Source organism: Acomys minous, assembly GCF_964271855.1.
Source record: "Acomys minous genome assembly, chromosome: 16".
NCBI lineage: Eukaryota > Metazoa > Chordata > Mammalia > Rodentia > Muridae > Acomys > Acomys minous.
This window is the reverse complement of record NC_140498.1, coordinates 24,448,443-24,467,884: the sequence shown is the minus strand read 5'-3', so window position 1 is coordinate 24,467,884 and position 19,442 is coordinate 24,448,443. Positions and strand designations below refer to the sequence as shown.

At 47.1% G+C, this 19,442-nt stretch overlaps 1 protein-coding gene across 1 annotated transcript; it reads right to left on the bottom strand.

Moving 5' to 3' along the window:
* Positions 1-3,778: 3,778 nt before the first annotated feature.
* NIPAL4 (NIPA like domain containing 4) lies at positions 3,779-18,864 on the bottom strand. The gene is made up of 6 exons (XM_084761906.1): positions 18,591-18,864; positions 13,133-13,372; positions 8,918-8,974; positions 8,249-8,339; positions 4,987-5,147; positions 3,779-4,565 (listed from the first exon to the last, which is right to left on the bottom strand). Exons 1-6 carry the CDS (start codon positions 18,631-18,633, stop codon positions 3,937-3,939), a joined length of 1,221 nt encoding a protein of 406 aa, XP_084618032.1. The 5' UTR covers positions 18,634-18,864; the 3' UTR covers positions 3,779-3,936.
* Between the last annotated feature and the right edge of the window lie 578 nt (positions 18,865-19,442).

The following is a 19,442-nucleotide window of genomic DNA, read 5'->3' as shown; positions in this document are numbered from 1 at the left end:
TGGCCTATAAACCTCAGGTCCTCATCTCGAAAGAGGTTTAACCTGGGCTAATTCCTTCCAAGTTGCAACTTCCTGCTTGCTTTCTGTCCCCTTTAGACATGGTGACTTCCGCCAATAGGAGAAAAGCCCTTTTCTACCCCTGCTCCAAGACATTGTAGATTTTAGGATCTAAATATTCTCTACAGTGCAACAGTTCCCTGGTCAGCCCCTGCCCCTCTGCAGTAAGCCTGCTCCGCAGTGTCTCCCCTAGGCTCAGTTAATTTGCTTATTGGACAAAGAGGGTGTGAGCCTTGTATTCTTAAAATTGGAGGCTAGTTCTAAAGCTTGTCATTTTGTTAAATTCATGTAATGACAGCCCCAAAGGACTCCACACACAAGCCAGGGAACACCAACTGGAAAGGTACCCCTACCCTAGAGAAGACTGCTAGGGAGAGGTTCTATAGAATCCAAGCCCACTACCGCAATGTCACACTCCCAGTGTCCTCGTGTACGACTGTGTGTACGTCCAGGTCTGGGATCCAGGGCAAATGTGAATTTTCCTTTTATTTGGGAGATTGTTCACAGGAAATAGTCCTCTCCTCTCTTGTCCTCCTATTGATTGTTTACAATATTTGTACATCTATGCAAAATACTTGAATGGGCCATGGTGCCTTGTTTTGTTTTTTTTTGTTTTTGTTTTTTTTTTCTCCTTGTTTGTATTTAATTAAAATAAAGTGTCATTAGGAAATGCTACCTGTTTGGACAGCTCTTTTGTGTTTGTGTGTGCGCTGTTTCGGTATCTTACTGCTTGGACCACTTAAGACATGTGACACATGGACTTCTCAGAAAGAGGTCCCACAGAGACCACCAGTCTTCACAGTAGGCCATGATCTGGACCGTAGTGACCCCAGGTTTTCCCACAGCCAGTAAAGAGGGCTGCCTGCTTTGTACCTGTGCAGAAGATGCTCTGGCTTTGTTAGCTCTCGGATCACCAAAGGCTTTAATGATCGTGAGATTATAGTACATTGTTCTACACTCTTACTTTTAGAAGAAGCTGAGATGCTGTTATCACCTCTCTTTGTAGGGATGTGCTTTAATGAAGGGGAGAGACTTAGTGAGGGTCTGTTGGGCTGGGTGGGCAGGAGCAGGGAGGCCAGGTTGTGTGCATTTCAGATTCCCTGGACCTGGATGAAGACAGCACGTACTGTGGGTGCCTCTCACCATCACACTCATTTACTCCCAACCTCAGTTTTAAGGTTTTTTTTTTAGGAATAATCACTGGTCCTTGCTCCAGAGCTTGCTCAATAAAAAGACCCTGTATGAACTGCAAATCATCATCATCATCATCATCATCATCATCATCATCATCATCACAAGAGGTTTACTGCAGTGGTCTGATTGAAAATGACCCTCCATAGACTCAAGGAGAAGGGTTTTTTGGAGGTGTGACCTTGTTGGAGGCGCTGTAGACTTTCTGGATGGAAGGGTGTCACTGGGGGTGGGTTTTGAGGTCTCAGAAGCTCAAGCCAGGCCCAGTGTCTCTCTCTTCCTGCTGCCTGTGGACCCAGTTGGAGAACTCTCAGCTGCCTCTCCAGCATCATGTCTGCCAGCACGCCACCATCGTCCTCCCATGACGATAATGGACTAAACCTCTGAACTGTAAGCCAGCCCCTATTAAATGTTTTCTTTTATAGGAGTTGCCATGGTCACTGCATCTCTTCACAGCAATAAAACCCTAACTAGGACAGTTACCTCATTGAACCCTCACATGAATGCTAGGAAAGTATTCTTCATATATCGTAAACTCTTTGAGATACCTGGTGCCTAGTAAAGGCACAGGCATTTACTAAGAGTGAGTGATCTTTAGAAGCATTCATTCCAACAGCAACCTTCCCCACTTGAGTGAGGGCAGATCTGTGAAAGACACAGGAGGGCTTTGCTAGGTGTGTTGGAGAGCAGGGGCTGGTCTCTCAATATGTGAGAGGGAGCAATAGAGTGAGTATATTTGCAGTGTTTAAGAAATAAGGATAAGCAGGCTACCAAGATGAGACCGGATATGCTGTTACCATATGGTGGGGGAGGGTGTCCCCTTCTGTCACAGACCTAGGAGAGGGTAATAGGGTGAAAGAGGGAGGGAGGGAGGAATGGGAGGATACAAGTGAAGGGATAGCAATCGAGATGTAATCTGAATAAATTAATAAAAAGAGAAAAAGAAAGAAATATGTGGGCATTTGTCAAGTAAACACACTCTGAAGTCTTTATTCTTGGCCCTAGAGCCCACACTCTAAGAACCCCAGTTGACTGCCATGCCCAAGATCCAATGTGTTGCATTGATTTTAGTTACAGTCAGAAATCCACATTCATTAAAATCCTGGGGATTGGAGATGGAAGGTACAGGGGCCTAGAGTATTGGTCTGCCCTAAGAGCTTATCCAAGGCCAGAAACAGTTTGACCTGGTGAGCTTGTACTTAGGGGATCAGATGTGAATACAGCACAAAGGCAGGGAGCTCGCCAGTGCTAATTGCACCAAAGATCAAGTCTCTCCTCCTTCCCACAAATCACCTGGCTCCTAACTTCACTCTCTTATGGGCCTGGTGCCAAGCCTACATTTCCACAGCTGGAAGAAGCTGGGAAGAAAAGGACACCCCCCCCCCAAATTCTCTCTCTCTCCAGCTGCTGTTCTGTGCATGCTTCTGGCCAAATGTGAGGTCGCCAAAGGTGGCCCCAGAGCAGGTGATGGTGGAAGAGTCATGGGCAGCTATGTTGTCAGCAGAGATAAACTCAGTCACTGAGATTCAAAGCCAATTCCACTAACTCCAGCTCAGAAACTTCTCCGCATCTTTTTTGGTTTAGACTCTTGCTTGGGTCTGAGTCAGGGCAAAAGTCCCATCCAGGTTTCCAGAGAGCTCACAACTCCATCCTGACAACCACAGCATTGTTTCCCCGTACTCTCCCCCACCTTCCCAAGACATATTATGGTCAACTTCTTGATGCAAAGGAAATTGCATTCTGCTAAATTCCAGTGTGACAGCACAATGCTGTCCTTTTCCTAGAGAAGGGGCTAAATGACCATTAGAGTTGGACTAGAAGGTGTCCCCTGCTGTTGATTTCTAAGGTTACAGCCTGCACATGTCAGTGACAGGTGCCTTGGCATGGACAGAGAGAGACGGAAGGGTGGCGGTGTCACTGGGGGCATGGGCAGCAAGATGTGACCTCCAGGCTGGTGTGCTTGGAGCGTTTTGCCTGTTGAAGCTTCCCTGAGGCATCACGTGGTACTCACAGTAAGAAGGTCAGCTGGGGTCTTGCTTCTTCTGTCTCTAAGAAACGCTGAGCTACTTGGCACCTGCTATGCACCTTGGCATGGTGAGGCATACAGATTGCTCTGCAGTTCTCCACAAGCTCCATTCTTGGGGTAAGAAGAGAGAAGTCCAGCTTGACAGACCAATTGGAGTGAAGGATTTCCTGATGACCAATATCTGAGGGCAGGTCTTGAACTGGGCTACATTCAGCAGGTCAAATTCTAACTTTCTCGCCCCCAACAACATAGCGATGGTGCTGAGGGAGCCAGAAGGAAGAGGCCCTGGGGACTTGCTGGTTCCAACAGAAACTAGTAGATTTAGTCACCAAGGCTGTATCTCTAGGAAGTCAGTTCTGCCACCTACCTGACTGGGTAGGAATTTCTTCTTCTTCTTCTTCTTCTTCTTCTTCTTCTTCTTCTTCTTCTTCTTCTTCTTCTTCTTCTTCTTCTTCTTCTTCTCCTTCTTCTTCTTCTTTTTCTTCTTCTTCCTCCTCCTCCTCCTCCTCCTTCTTCTTCTAGGAACAGCAGTGAGGTATAAATGAATATCTCAAAAGAGATAGCCCTCGGCAACAGATGTGCTGAAAGTAACCAGGTAGTTTTGAACTTGAGAGGTCAGGCTGGACCATTGGGTACCTCCCCTTACTCATATACTCCAGGCTTTAAGAATGGATCATAAATACTTTGGGCTTCTGTTGTGGAGATGGTGTGCTGGCAAGTTCTATGTTGTCCACAAGGACATTCTTGTCCTCTAGTTTAATGACCGTGGGCTCTGGGGCAGGAGTAGGAGCTGTGTTTTTGTGTGTGTGTGGCAAGCTGATTTGGTTGATGTCCAAATCTTTGAAAGCGTGAAGCATAAAAACCCCTAAGATGATGGTGACAAAGCCAGACAGGGTGCCCACAATGTCCACAGCAGACATGGTGTACCACTCCTTGAAGAGGACGATGGAGGAGGCCACTACCACCGTGGTGAAGAAAACGTAGTAGATGGGGAAGACCAGCGAGGTGTTAAAAATATCCAGGGCTCTGTTGAGGAAGTTGACCTGAATGATGATGGAAAGTCCCAGGACGAGGGACAGGATGTAGGGGAGGGGGTGCCGAACAACGGGTAAGCCCTGGAAGAAGTTCCTAATGGTGACGCCCAGCCCCTTGACGGCGATCACAGAGAAGGATCCAATCACAGAGCAGATGACGATGTAAACAAGGATATTCCTCTGTCCATAGCGTGGGGCGACGATGAAGATGAGGATGAGGCAGGACACCACCAGGAGGACAGCAAACACGATGAACCCTTCAGGAAGGACGGATATGAGTTATTCAGTGAAGGACACAGACAGTATCTAGGGTCCCAGAGTTATAGTCTGTGGGTTCTAGTCCCAGCTTCAGATCTTTTAATAACTCATGCAAGTTATTAAACTCTTAAGACATTAGTTTCCTCATTTGTTAAAAAAAAAAAAGGAACAAAAGTGAGATTTTTTTCCCCTTGTAGAGCTGTTTTAGGAGATAATTCACGGTACACAAGGAACAATGAATGGTATCTATTGTATTTACATCAATCCTGGAAGCCTTGATAAACAGGTACCACCCAATTTCCTTTCTGTTGTTCACCTTTTCCTCAAGGGGGCAGCACGGAGATGGACAGAGCCCAGTTCGACATTCTACACACAGTTCATCCCCTAGTGTTTTCTGCGGCCCGAGTGCTTGCAGCCTACCTGTGTCTTTCATCTTGGAAGCCATCTCTGTGACAGTAGTGATCTTCTCCTCCTTGGGGGCATGTATGACCATCACTGTGCTGCCAGCCATACAGATCACACAGCCCAGCTTCCCCAGTAGATTCAGGCTTTCTCCCAGGCAATAGGAGGAGAAGATGGCACTGTATAGGAGCACAGGAAAAAGGGATTGAAGGGGGTGCCCATCCCAGCCCCCTGAAAGACACATGGGGGCTGAGCACACACTTATGGGGAACAACGGTCCAGAACTCACTCCTCTCTGTAGAAGCCTTTCTAGATTTAGTCCCTCCAACGCATAACTTTAAAAAGTAGAAGCACATTTATAGGGGATTGCAACGTTCGCTGGAGGAGCAGAAATACATGTAGATCTCCCTCCCTCCCTCCCTCCCTCCCTCCCTCCCTCTCTCTCTCTCTCTCTCTCTCTCTCTCTCTCTCTCTCTCTCTCTCTTTCTCTCTCTCTCTCTCTCTCTTTAAACAGAACTCACCCTCAAACCAAGGGTTCCTGGTTGGCTTATTGTCAACTTCACACAAGCTAGAGTCATCTGAGATAGGTGACCTCAGCTGAGCAAATGCCTCCATCAGATTGGCCTGTGGGTCATTTTCTTGATTGATGATTGAGCAGGTGAGCAGGGGGTAGTACCATCCCTGGAACAGGTGGTCCTGGGGCGTATGAGCGAATTGAGCAAGCCAAGAGGAGCAAGCTCCCATGTGGCTTCTGCTCTGGATCCTGCCTCTACGTTTCTGGCCTGAGTTCCCGCCTTGGCTTCCCTTCATGATGGACTGCAGTTAGTAAGCCCAATACACCTTCTCCTCCTCAAGTTTCTTTTGGTCATGGTGTCTCATCACAGCAATAAAGAGCAAACTATGAGAGGTAAAAAGAGTCTTTCGAACTCCCCTTGTCTGACTCTCTACCAATGGAACGTATTGTCCTACAGTATTGCTAAGAGATGTTTTCTAACCATGTTGTATGTGTCTGGTAGCAGGGAACAAGCCAAATGGAAACACTGTATTTTCTGGCAATTTCTATTCCTTGCTCCATTTCTGCCCCTTGGGTCATAGAAAAATGAATCTATTTCTCTTTCACTTGCATATGGTAATATAAATCACCACAATATTTATAGACACTATATCTTCGGGCATGCAGTTCCTAGTAGGTACTGTGTCAGTTAATCTGACAACTCTGTGATTTAACATATACTACTCTCAGTTTACAGATGAGTAAACTGAGCTCATAGAAGTTAAATGACTCAACAATGTGTTTTGACTGGTTAAGTGGCAAAGGTGGGTTTTGAACAATACTTTCTTTGGCCTTATTGCAAAGCTAATGAATGGGTTTTCTTCTGCATTAAAGATTATGCCTTCCGGAGTCTTCACTGAGCAAGATCCCTTCCAGCACCTTGATGATATGATTTCTCTTTCTTCTGATCTTGGTAAGAGAAGGAAAGGGGGCTGGGCAGGCTGGGAATGAGCCCTGAGCTCACTTGCGTTATGAAGGTGGCATTAGTCCACACTGGAAATGTATTGGTTGCCCTGGGCCCTAGGTAGCTTCCAAAAGTCTTGGCGCATTGACAAGCTTATAGACTATGTCCTCAATTGATGGTGATGAGGAGTGGCTCAGCAGTGCCTCCCCTGGCCAGGTGGTCCTGGGGCACATAAGAAAGCAAACTGAGCAAGCCGGCAGAAGCAAGCCTGAGCTGTTTTACCTACAGTGTCCTATCTGAGAGACTCTGATGGCATTTTACACAGCCAGGGCCAAACGGTAGAGAATCCCATGCCTCTCAGAATGGCTCAGGAATGGGAATTTGTAAACACATCAGATTCGGGAAGCACTTCTATTCAGCAGTGACAGCAGCCAGCTCAGTGGTGCACTGACAGTGGGGCATCTGCTTGCTTCATAACCGTGAACATTGCAAAATTGTCATCAAGTGGAAAACGAACATAGAAGAGATCATGGGTGACAGTTATACTGGGCTAGGCTTTATCAGTGCTCCAGAGGTAGTCTCTACATGAGAGCATCCCTCAGAGGTGGCTTTAAAAGGAATCCCCTCAGAAGTACCTATGTTTATAACTTGGAAAGAATGGGGGTGTTAAGAGGTGCAAATGCTTAAAATCACTTATTTTATTGTATTGTTGGTTTTGGTTGTTTGGGGATGTTAGTTAAACCCAAGTATTCCAGGCAAATGCCCTACTCCTACATCACCAGGTGTTAGCACTCTTACTTTTTAAAACTGTTGTTTGCTAAATTTTTTTTTTCACTGAGAAGCAGCCTACCATAGCATGGCTGCTAACACCTGGGTCCTGGAATTCTACTGCACAGGATGGACCCTGGCCTGGCAACAGGGTCTTCGTATTGACTCATAAAAAGGTGGAAGAAGGAGGTTTGCTCTACCACCCAAGGAACAAAAAAGAGTCAAGAAGTAGAAATTGCTAGAAAGTTACCTTGGCCAAAGTGCTTCATTCCTCTGGGTCTTAGGCATAAATGTAAGGATTGAGTGAGTTAGTACACAGATTACATTCAGATGGCTTAATGCATAGATTTTCTCCATAAATTGTAGCCATGGTTGCTTGGAGCTAGTTCATTCTACATCCAGTCTATGTGTTATCTCATTTAGTTTTCTGGGTATGTATGAATTGAGGCTTGGCTAAGAGATGAATCCATAACTACTAAGGTTTGAGTTTAGATTAGTACCGGGGTAGTGATGGGGCTGGGAAGATGTCAAGCATGAGGACCTGAGTTCAAATCCCAAGCACCCACCTAAAAGCTAGGTGTGGTGGTATATGCCTCTACTCTTAGTGCTGTGGAGGCAGAGATTGGAGGATTCCTGCGTTTATTGGCCAGCCAGCCTAGCCTCTTGGTGAGCTCTAACCTAGCCAATTAGTGAGCTCAAGGCAGTGAGAGACATTGTCTAAAGAATAAGGTGGAAACCAAGGAAGACAATGAACTCTGACCTCTGACCTCTACAGACAGGTTACACAGAGGTGTATGCAAACACACATTCATCTGTATACACACTCACATGTACATACACTACATACACACTACAAAAAAGAACACCAGGGCTCATGTTCTTAATTCACTGAGGGGACACTGAGGCCCATGACAGGCAGCAATCCAAGGGCCTGGAGCTCTGAATAGCACGTTCCCTCTTTCGAAGGCTTTGACTGGCTCCCACTTTGGCAAATTCAAGTCTCAACACACTGAAAACAGGAAAGAGCCAGAGATGTCCAAAGAGGGAACAGTGACCTTATGAGGACGCTCAGTGCTCCCAGCGGCGTGACCACTGTCGCAGGTGCAAATGCATAGGCCCCGAAGTTGGCAACTTCTCCAGCAGACACTAGGAAATTAAAGGAGAAAAGAGGCCAGTGTGACTCCAAGGCACCACGTCCATTCCAGATGAATCTGGGCAGAGATGGCTTCAGTCAGGGTCCAACTGTACCTAAAACCCAAGACCAGCACTCCTTAAGATCCCATCCAGACGCTGTCTCCTTGGAGACAAGGTCAGACCCAGATTCAGTTTTCCCACTGTAAAGTTGGCAAGGCCAAAGTCCTGACTGAGCTCACAGTGATCCTAAGAAGCAGCCATGGTTTTGTGTATGTGTCCTTTGGCTTTCAGTCCACGTTCAGTTAAGTGTGTCTCAAAGGCTGTCATGTTTTTCCATCTTTATCTTTAAAGTAAGTTCTAGAAAATCAGTTATTAAGTAGTTATAGATTTTTTTTTGTTTTGAGTTTATATTTATTTATTTATTTACTTATTTGAGACAGGGTTTCTCTGTGTGGTCCTGGCTGTCCTGGAAGTTGGCCTTGGCCTCTCAGTGTCTATAACAGAGACACGCCCATTCCATCTGCCCTCCCCTTCATCTCCAACCCGGCTATCAGTAATCACTGATCTTAGTAGCCAAAGAAGCCACTTACTGGTAGCAAATCCAGCCCACCACATTGGGTCCTTCAGGTAGCCGTAGCCTCCATTCACTATGGAAGGAAATAGACACAAAGTTAGAAGTTGCCGACACTTTGTGGGGTTCCGCTTTGACTCCCTTAACTGTCCCCCAGAACTTGCTTCTTAGCATCGATAACCAGTGGCCCTGTTTTGTATCTATGGTTTAAGACTTGTCTTAGGAAATCCAGCAGTGTGCCTAACTGTTCACTTGGCATCTCTTCCATCTTTTATAGACACCCCCAATCTCTGCCCTAAACATGACTCTTGACATTAATTTTACCTCTGCTACTTGCTAAATGAAACTAAGTAAGTGACACTTCCAGAAACCAGAGGGCTCCTCTCCTCTCCTGCATCTAGTCTGTATGGCTGGTTCTGTCACCAAATAAAGCACACTACTATCACCTCCTACTCCATCATGTCAGGCCAGGAGAAAGCCATGGTTTTGCTACGAGATATGGCGACTCTATCCTTATCCCGGTATCATGTTGTTTCTTGCACGGCAGTCAGTGGTTTTGAAAACTGCAAATTGTACTACCTTTCTTCGTATGGCTGCCCAGTGTCTTCTTAATACTCTTGAGACAAAGCCCCAGTCCTTCTGGAGACAAGCACAGGCTTGGTCCTACCTATATCCGAAAACACCCCGTCCTGCACTCTTTATATGCTTCCAGAGTGATTAGCTCTTTGCTGCCCCCAAGGCCTTTGCCTATGTTTCTCCCTGTGTGCAGAATGCCCTCCTCTAGTCTTTGCCCGAGCTCATGCCCATTCTGTAGGTCTCTGCTGTTTCCCAGAGGTGCTCAGTCTGGCCTCTAATTTCTATTATTTCCCCTTGAGATGGCCATTCTCCTTTATGGCTCTTGTCACTTACAATTGCAGATCATCTGCTTATCTTTAGCTGTATTCCCCTAGTGCAATAGAAGCATCAAGAACTCTCTCTCTCTCTCTCTCTCTCTCTCTCTCTGTGTGTGTGTGTGTGTGTGTGTGTGTGTGTGTGTGTGTGTGTGTGTTGTTCAGAGCCCACAGCATAGCCGGTGCTCCACAATTTTAGCAACCACGATGATAATGATGGTAGTAGAAAGAACTGAGGCCCTTCTGTGAAAGAAGTTGCTATTTTTGGAGTGCTGATTTATTTTTTTTCCTAAACATAAGTTCTTTTGATCTTCTCAGGTCCATAAAAGGCTGACTTCCTAACACCAATATTAAATGCATCTTATCCTAAGGGCTATACAATGAAATTGCAGATAGGTGTTGGGTGGCTCCTATGGAAGCTACCTTTCTGAATGGTTGGTCAAGCGTACTTGCTTTGTTCTGCAATGAGCATAAACAGACTTTTTCTCAAGGTCACTGGTCTGCCAAACTGTTATCTAGAATGAAGGAAAGGCAGCAATGACCCTTGCCTAAAATTTATGGCTGCATCTCAGTAATTTTTTTTGTCCTGTCTTTTCCTCCGTGGGATACAGTCTCTTATGTCTAGGCTGGCCTAGAACTCCATATGTAGTCAAGGGTAACCCTGAATTCCTGATCCTCCAGCTTCTACTTCTCAAGTGCATAGATTACAAGCAGGTGCTATGCCTGGTTTTATGTGATGCTGAGATGGTACCCAGGGTTATCACTCTGCCAACTGACCTATATTCCGAGTCCAGTTGTCCATTTTGGGATATACCTGGGCCCTGCTAGAACCACCTGCCTAGGTAATGCTGATCCACATGCTAGAGATGATTCTGTGGTACATGGCTCTTTCTAAAGAAGTTACATCTGAGCATCCCTAGACTAAAACCCCCAACACTAAGACGCCTCAAAATTTGCAATCTTTTTTAATGCTGACATAACACCTGAAATAGAGAGATCCCGTACCATTAAACTCATTTTCATGCACAAGGTTATTAGCCAGCCATGTAAAATGACCTTCAACTCTTTGTGAAAGGTATTCAAGTGACATAATGATTTTTACTTTCATACTTGAGTCCCCCCGTCCTTAAGATAGCTCATGTGTATGCAAATAACCCAAAATAGGAATAACAAATCTGAAATCCCAGCACTTTTGTTTCTGAGCATTTTATATAAGATGAGACGGACTCACTTGTACATGGCTTCTGAGTAACTATTTGGACACCATTCTTCTCCTTTTCACTTACCAAGGGTGGTGACCCATCTCAGAACCCTGCACACACTAAGCAAGCATTGTACCACTGAACTGTTGAGCCCTTCTCTCCCCTCTCATTTTTTTGTAAGGGGGAATCTCACTATGTAGGTTAGAGGTTCCCATCTGGAGCTCACTCTGTAGCCTAGGCTGGCTTTGACCCCATAATCCTCTGTCTTCATCTCTGCTGAGATGCTGTGCCGCTCAGTGTTTTGTCAACTTGAGATGCTAGCCTGATCTGGGAACAGGGACCTTCATCAGCGGAATTGCCTCCAGCAGCTTGGTCTGTAGGCAAGTCTGTGGAGCATTTTCTTGACTGGTGTTTGCTGTTGAGAGCCCAGCCCACTGTAGCTGATACAGTCCCTGGGAAAGTGGTCCTGGGTTGTGTGAAAAAAAAAAAAAGCACACTGAGCTAGCCATGAGGAGCAAGCGAGTAAGCAGCCTGTCCCACGGCCACTGCTTCAGCTCCTGCCTCCAGGTTCCTGCTTTGAGTTCCTGCCTGACATCCCTTCATGGTGGACTGTTTCCTCCCCCAAGTTGCTTTTCCTCTCAGTGTTTAACCACAGCAATAAAATGCAAACCGGGATAGGAGGCATGTACCACGATGCCTGCCAAACTGACGTTGTCCTTTGTCTATTTTATAGAAGAGGAAATTGGGGTATGTGGGAACACATTTCTTGCCTAAAACCTCACTAACAGCAACCAAGAAACCAGAACTGTGATTGTAATTGTAATGGTCTATTTCCAAAGCACAGCGTCTCGTGGGAAAAAGTTAGGCAGTGAACAGGTCCAGACATGAGCATGCCATCATCCCAAAACCTGTTTCTCCCTCTGCATTCATTGCAGAATACCGAGCCATCCTCTTCCCAGTTGCTCAAGTCAGAAACCTGAGTCATCCTTGGCTTCCCTTGACCCTCCCTTGGGAGCCAGGAAACATCAAAGCTGATGGATGAGTGCCGCCTCCCCAAACCATCTCTGGAATCTACTGCAGTGCCCTACTTCCATCCTCTACTCATTGACCTCACACACCTTCCACTCTGGGACTCCAATCCATTCTCTACTTAGCAACCAGGGACCCTTTTCGCATCGTCAGTGAGACTGTCACTCCCTTACCTAAAACATTTAATCAGCACACTCAAACTATAGCCAAGTGCACATGATCCTGTTGCACTGGCCCTTAGCTCATCTGCCCCTGCACTCTCAGGTCATCGTGAACTCTTTCAGTGCCATATCCAGCTAGGTCTCACCTCCGAGCCTTGGCACTTGCTGCTTCTTCCCATTGAATCCTCCCCTTTCTCCTTTCCCCTTTCCCTGCTGTCTCCTCGTCATTCGGGTCTCAGTGTAAGGATCAACTTTCATAGAAAACTTCCCTTCTGCAGCTGGATCTGAGCTTTACATATTGCGAAATATCTCCCATGGCAACCTGTATCTTCCTCATGAAGGTACTCAGCACACTGCAGGACTACTTCCTGTTGTCTGTCCATCTCTCCTACTTGGCCAGATGTACCACAGGGACCCTATGTCCCCAGGTCTCACACTGCACCTTTGTGAGCTCAATAAACGATGCGAATTCCTTTAAGTGTGATTTCCTTTCCTGAGGATTACTTCTGGGAATCACATCCAGGCTTTTAACTGAACAAGCCTTGGTGCTTGTGCCGCAGTTTTTCTGGATGTGCAAGGGTTCCTGAGAAGTCTCACGTGATGTGGCCTGAGGCATCTGTGATCACATTTCACGGGAGAAGTTGTGACTTTCCAGTTGGACTGGCTAGTAAGAATCCAGCTAGGATTAAGCCTGGAGTGTCTGATCCTCCACACAGAGGTTTTGCTGCGTCTTTACCCCAATGCATACATCATGGAGTTCTCAGGAAATCTTGGGTGGTGAAGGAGGGTTTCCAGCTGTTGGCAGTGGGGATTTTCAGCAGGGTTGACAAGGAGCTTGCAGTGCCCACCTGAGATCCCAGCCTCAGATTGCAGCCTGGGTGCCTATGAAAGGAAGTCATCTACCAAGGGCTTTGCTGCCCCTTAGCCATCCCGTCCTGCCCAAGGAGCCTACCTGCTCTCGTGGCCCCTGTGGCCACAAGTCGAATGAGGCCCTTCTTCTTAAGGATGACACTGGTGCCAATGAGGAAGCAGGAGAGAAAGGCAAAGCCCACACCGATGTAGAAACCATACTTCTTCCTGACCCTCTCTTGCCAGGTGATCACGGTGGCATTGTTAGGCTCGTCGGGGCTGATGCCTCTCACAATCTGACAGAGGACCTCTTGGGAGGAGCAGTAGAGGCTGATTATGGAACCTGGGAGGGAAAGGCATGTTAAGAACCATGTTGAGTGGGGCTGGAGAGATGGCTCAGTGGTTAAGGGCTTGCACTGCTCCTGCAGAGGATCTGAGTTCAATTCCCAACACCTCCAGTTGCCTGCAACTCCAGCCCCAGGGGACTCAGACACCTTCTCTGGTCTCTGAGAGCACCTGCATTCATGTGGTCATATAACATATATGCACGAAATTAAGAATTTAAAAAAAAAAGGAAAAAAGAAAGACCCATGTTGAGGACATGGTCATGGTTCAAATATTCTGGAATTGACTGCTAACTTAGATTTCATGTTTCCACTGCTTCGGGATTCCACCCACACAGCAGACCTCAACCAAAAAAAAGTCTATTTCCAATTCTCTATGCTTTTGGCTGCTTTTTCACCAAAGGCTTTATTTGCATGGACTTAACAAATTGTAGGGCATCCTGTCAAATAGGTGATTTCTTTTTTTTTTCCAATTAATTAATTAATTAATTTTACATCCTGATTGGAGCTTCTCCTCCCTCCCTTCCTCCCAGTCTCTCCCTCTTACCTCACCTAACCCCATACCCACTTTCCTTTTCTCCTCAGAGAAGGGGAGACCTCCCATGGGTATCAAGTTGAAGTAGGACTAGGTTCATTTTCTTCTATTGAGGCTAGACAAGGCCTCCCAGCTAGGGGAAAGGGAATCCAAAGGCAGGCAACAGAGTCGGAGACAGCCCCTGCTCCTGCTGTTAGGGGTCCCACATGAGGACCAAGCTGTACATCTGTTATGTATGTGTAGGGGGTCTAGGTCCGTCCCATGCATCCTCTCTGGTTGGTGGTTCAGTCTCTCTGAGCCCCTATGGGCCCAGGTTAGTTGATTCTGTAGGAATAGGTGGCTTCTTTAATCCCCATTCCACAGAACGAAATTGTGCCTATGAGGTGGTGGTACTTGCTCAAGGACACAAAGCTTGTGAGGTTGGTTTTGATGTCAGCTTGCGGTGAATTAAATCACCTAAGAATGGAAATTCACCTGAGGACTTGTCCTGTTTGTCTTAACTGATGTTAAGCCCAACTTCGGCCAGCACCCCTGGGTGGCAGCCCAGGTGGACAGAGGACACAGCAGAAGGAAGATTACTAGTCTTTTGCTTACTTTGCCTCCCCTCTGGCCTAGAGTTAATTCACCCTGCTTTTCCTATAGCTGATTCTTTCCCTGATGAGGGGACCAGCACTTTTGGGATTCTATCATCCCTTGAGGACCAGCTGCTCTCCAGGAACCCTCCAGGATTTGAGCAGCACATCAGGACAGCTGAGGCACCCAGCCTCATGGACAGAGCAGCTAGCAGGTTAGGAGGCTCTCCAGTATGAGACAGCCAGTGTGCAGTACCCTGACTGCTGAGGCATCCAGCCACAAGGACCAAGTAACTACCCAGTTCTTAACCTCTGAGGAGAAATGAAACTGTTGCTACTAGTGCAATAGAAGCTGCTTTAATATATTCTTTTAATATATATTCATTCTATAAGAACAGTCCTTTGGGCTGGAGAGATGACACAATGAATAAAAGCACTGTCTACTATTCCACAGGCCCTGAGTTCAATTCCCGGCAACCACATGATGGCTCATAACCATCTATACTAGAATATGATGCTCTCTTCTGGTGTGGAGGTAAACATGCAAATAGAGCATTCATACATAAAATAAACAAATAAAATCTTTAAAAAAAAAAAACCCGTGACTTAAGAATTCCAGTCTGTGGTTCCAATGCCTCCCACACCAGATAGGGACCAGCTAAGCTCTCAACTGTCATTGCATCCATCCTAGTGTCCTCCACGGAGATTCCTCCCTAGCCTTTGGACTTTTGCTTTCCAGTAACTCATAAGGTCACTTAGGGCTTCTTCACTTTCACTCCTCTCTAGCTAGAGTGGGACTGTCACTGGACATATAGTCCACCTAGACCCTGGGCAACTTGGAGGTAACTGAGGAGTAAGCTTCCTATGGGTGGGACTTTACCATCCCAGGTCTTATTTCTGGGTCACTGGCTGGGGACTCTTTCAGGGCACAATTGGATTGGTGCTTCTGCCATCCCATACAAATCTGTCTCATCAGTCTGTTCTTCTTGTCTGATTCCTTCCTCAAGACCCAGAGCCAGCCCCCCTGACTGTCTTGCTGGCCCAGATGCCACAGGCTGTCCTGGGAAGAAAGGGCAGCCCCTCAGTGAGACACAAACCTACATAAGGGCAGTGAAGCATAAGGAAACATAAGCAAGACTCCACCAGCACCACCATGCACATGGCCCCCGTTCAAGAGTTTTCCTTGAGGGCTCTTAACAACCATTCAATCAAAGAATCACAGTGACCATTTCCAGGTCCTTAGTAGAAGAAGTTGAGTTCAATGATCGTCCTGAAGAGGTAGCTGTAATAAAAGTGTGTCTATGGCTATACCCCCCCTGCCTGGTTTTGTCTGACCATAGTAAAGGTGAAGCCAAAAGTAGACCCCATGCCCACATGATGGCCAAGTCTATGTTCAGAACCACCACACACCCTTTGATGAACAGGTTGCCCCATGGGGCAGGAATGTGGGAGATCCAGCTTCATTGCATCCTATGCGTTAAGACACAAGCCTGTTGTAAACAGTCAAAAACAGGGAGCTTTCCTAAGAGCATTCAGATTTGGGGGTTGCATCTGAAGTTCAGAAGGTCAGTTTACCTTTCTGCTCATGCCGGCCTTGGGGGCAGCAAGCTGGACCACTCTCAGACAGACCTGCCCCTGAAACGCCTCAGTTTGCCCAGCTCCCACAGCCATGTTTACTGTTGGCCTTTCTAGGTGTTTCAGCGTATGATCTCTAGCATGTATCACAAAGGTCTGGACCTCAGTGCCAAGGACGTAAGCTTACAAGAGGCCCCTCTCAGACCAAGCTGGAATTCCTACTCTGTGCCTAGATGGGCCTCAAATCCAAGGCCAGGGAGCTTGAGATTTGGCACCCCTGCAATGGAGTAGCATCTTGGTGGAGCAGAATAAGGGCAAAGTTGGCCTTTGGAGCATGGCCCAGAGCCACGGAGAATAGGTAGAGGAGCCCTTTAGAAACCCCGGGTGGTTTAGAATGTAGCAGCACTTGCCTGTGATGAGAAAGGCCCTAAGTTTCAACCCAGGTACTAGAAGTGGGGGAAAGGAGGCATTTATTAAAAAATAGTGAGGGGGAGAAAGGGTAGCAGAAAGCAGGGGGAGGGGGAGCAAATATGAACAAGGCACAATTATCTATATGTATAGAATTGTCATAGTGAAACACTCTCTATTCCATGTGCTAAGATTAAAAAAGAAAAGAAAAGAAAAAGCAATAAAGTGGAAAACAACAACATAACAAAATAGCCTGTCTGACCCTTTTATATTCTTCTGGGGAAACTGAGGTCCCATAAAGAGACTACACTGCTATGAGACATTTGTCTTTCCACCATTGGATGATGAGAAAAGAAGTCATTATCTCTGGGCCTAATCAGACTGGTTCTGCATTGCTCGATCCTGTTCCACCAGCTCAGGGCATCCTAGTCTGGGGAGTTCCCCGAGCCCAGGAAACACAGGCAGTAAACCAGTGTCTGCTTGCTCACTTTTGCCCTGATTTTTCAAGCCTCCCTGCTACTGGGTAGAGAGTCAGAAGGCTCATTTCAGCCCGCCCCCTGATGGCTCAGCACATCTGTGGAAATCAAATTCTCGCCGGGACAAGTAAAGAGATAAAAAGAGAGCAGATGGCCAAAGGGAACTCAATTCAGCCTGGGCGCACATCTGGAAAATGGGTACCAGGCCAATAATCTTTGTCCTTTTCTCTACAACGCTCTAGAACCAGGAATGCCTGAAGTCTTGTCATAAAGGGTGAGGCTGGAAATGGCCCGCCTGCGTGCTCAGGAGACTGAGGTCAGTCAACACATAAGAGCTGGCTCTGAGCACTTCACTGAAGAAGGACAGAAGTTAGGGACCTCAGAATGCCACACAGGCTGCACTTCCAAGACAGGAGGAAAATGGAGAAGGTTCCAGGTAGAACAAAAAACAGCAGCAGCAGCATCATAGGTCCAGGTGTCTGAACCCAGGAGGTGGTTCGTATTCCCCACTATGGTTCCTGGAGCCAATTCTGAGGCCTGCCTTTGTTTGTATGTCTCTCTAATGGGCACAGTGGAATTACAACTATACGCCCTAGGGATAAAGGCCAGTGTTAGCATGTTTTCCCAGCATGTGCAAGGCTGTGGGTTCAATCTCCAACAGTGTGAAAAAGAAAAGAAAAAGGAAAAGAACAGAAACAGCAACAAAATGTTTGACGAACTTATGTTTAGGGCTGGGGGAATGGTTCCTTGAATAAGGTCCCTTGCTCCTGAGTCTCAGCCCTGGAACTTACATGAAGGCAGAAGGAGAGAACTCACTTTACAAAGGTGTCCTCCGACCTCTATAACCTCAGGATGGCACTATATACACATACAAATATACACCATGCATCATACAGATACATGTGTGCATATACATATGCACACTAGCAATAAGTAAACTTAAAAAAAAAAATCTAGACCTGGTGGCACACACTTGTATTCCCTGGCTAAGGGGGCCAGAGGCAGGAAGATCACACACTTGAAACTATTCTGGACAATTTAGCAAGCCTTTGTCTAATTACAACAACAACAACAACAACAACAACAACAACAACAACAACAATATAAAGATAAAAATAACTGCCTGCATATTAGAGTTTGCTTCTGGCATTAAATGGGATAGTTCAGGGAAGGACCAAGGTCTACACAGTTAAGAATGCTCCAGAAAATCAAGTGTCTTTCCTGAGCGTTGCCTGAGGCGCTTTCTCTCCTTTTTCAAAAGTACAGTGTGGATTTGGGATGGGGAGCGTCTCTGTTCCTTTACTCTCTAGTTTGGGTGACCGAAATGATATGTGTGTAGGTATCAAGCCTGCAGCGACCTAACACTACCCCTGAGTTCTCTACCTCTACCATTTTCACAGGCCACCTGCCCTAGTGCGCTCTGTTGTCCTTCTTTCAGTCTGCCTCAGCTCCATGCGGCTGCCACTGGGGAGGCGACATCTCTGCCCGTCCCGGGATCTTTAGGACAGTTTGGGAACCGGGTAGGAATCTGATGCTGACCTCCCCATCCCCAGCTTTGCAGCCCCAGGAAGTGAGGAGCAGGTGGCGAGGATGGTGGGGGCAAGGTGAGAAGCGGAGCGCCCGCCCAAGTCCCCCCCACAGCTGCACGCACCGTTCTCGCAGCTGCCATTGGCGTTGGCGACCCGCAGCTCCATGGGGACCCGGGCTGTAGGCGCCCGAGGTCCGCGGCTCCTGGGCAGGTGGCCCTGACTTGTCCCAGCGTGGCTCAGGCACGGGAAGCTGCTGGGGTTCGGACCCAGGGGTGGGGAGAGTGACGCGTCCCGGAGGGGAGGGTCCCCGGGGAGGAGTCACCCTGCGCCTTGGGCAATACCAGGCGCTGGGGAAACAACTCTGGGGCAGGGGCTCATGCCCTTCTGGGGTGCGGCCGCAGCTAGGTGCCAGCTACCGAGTCATCAGCCCGTGCCAGGGGCAAGACAGAGGGGGCGGGTCCCCCAGCCTGTCTATCCGGGATGCCAGCATCCACATCTAGCATTCTCCGTGGCAGAATTGATGAATGCACTCCCGGGACGGCTCAGAGGAAGCCACTTTGGGAGGTGGAAGTGTCAAGGAAAGGTCTGAGAACCTGGTTCCACCCTCCTTCCTTTATCCTCTTCTTCTGTCTTTGTCATGGCATTACCTACAGGGCTGACCTGGCTGAGCACTGTTGTGACATATACAGATTTGGGTCTCATGAATGGATGATGGCAGGGGGGGCTGGTAGGCTGAATGGAAGAAGGAAATGAAGTGACTGGTGGTCCAAATGAACAGGCTAATCTTTCCTTATCTAGTTCTGGGAGAAACAAATTAAGACCAAGCATTTAGAAGCAGATGTTTTCCAAAATCACTGTTTATACATTTTACACATATACAAAAATTTATATAAACATACTTATTTATACAATAAAAGTTGTGACTGGATGTACAATATGCAAGTGTGATGGAATATACATATATATATGGTGAT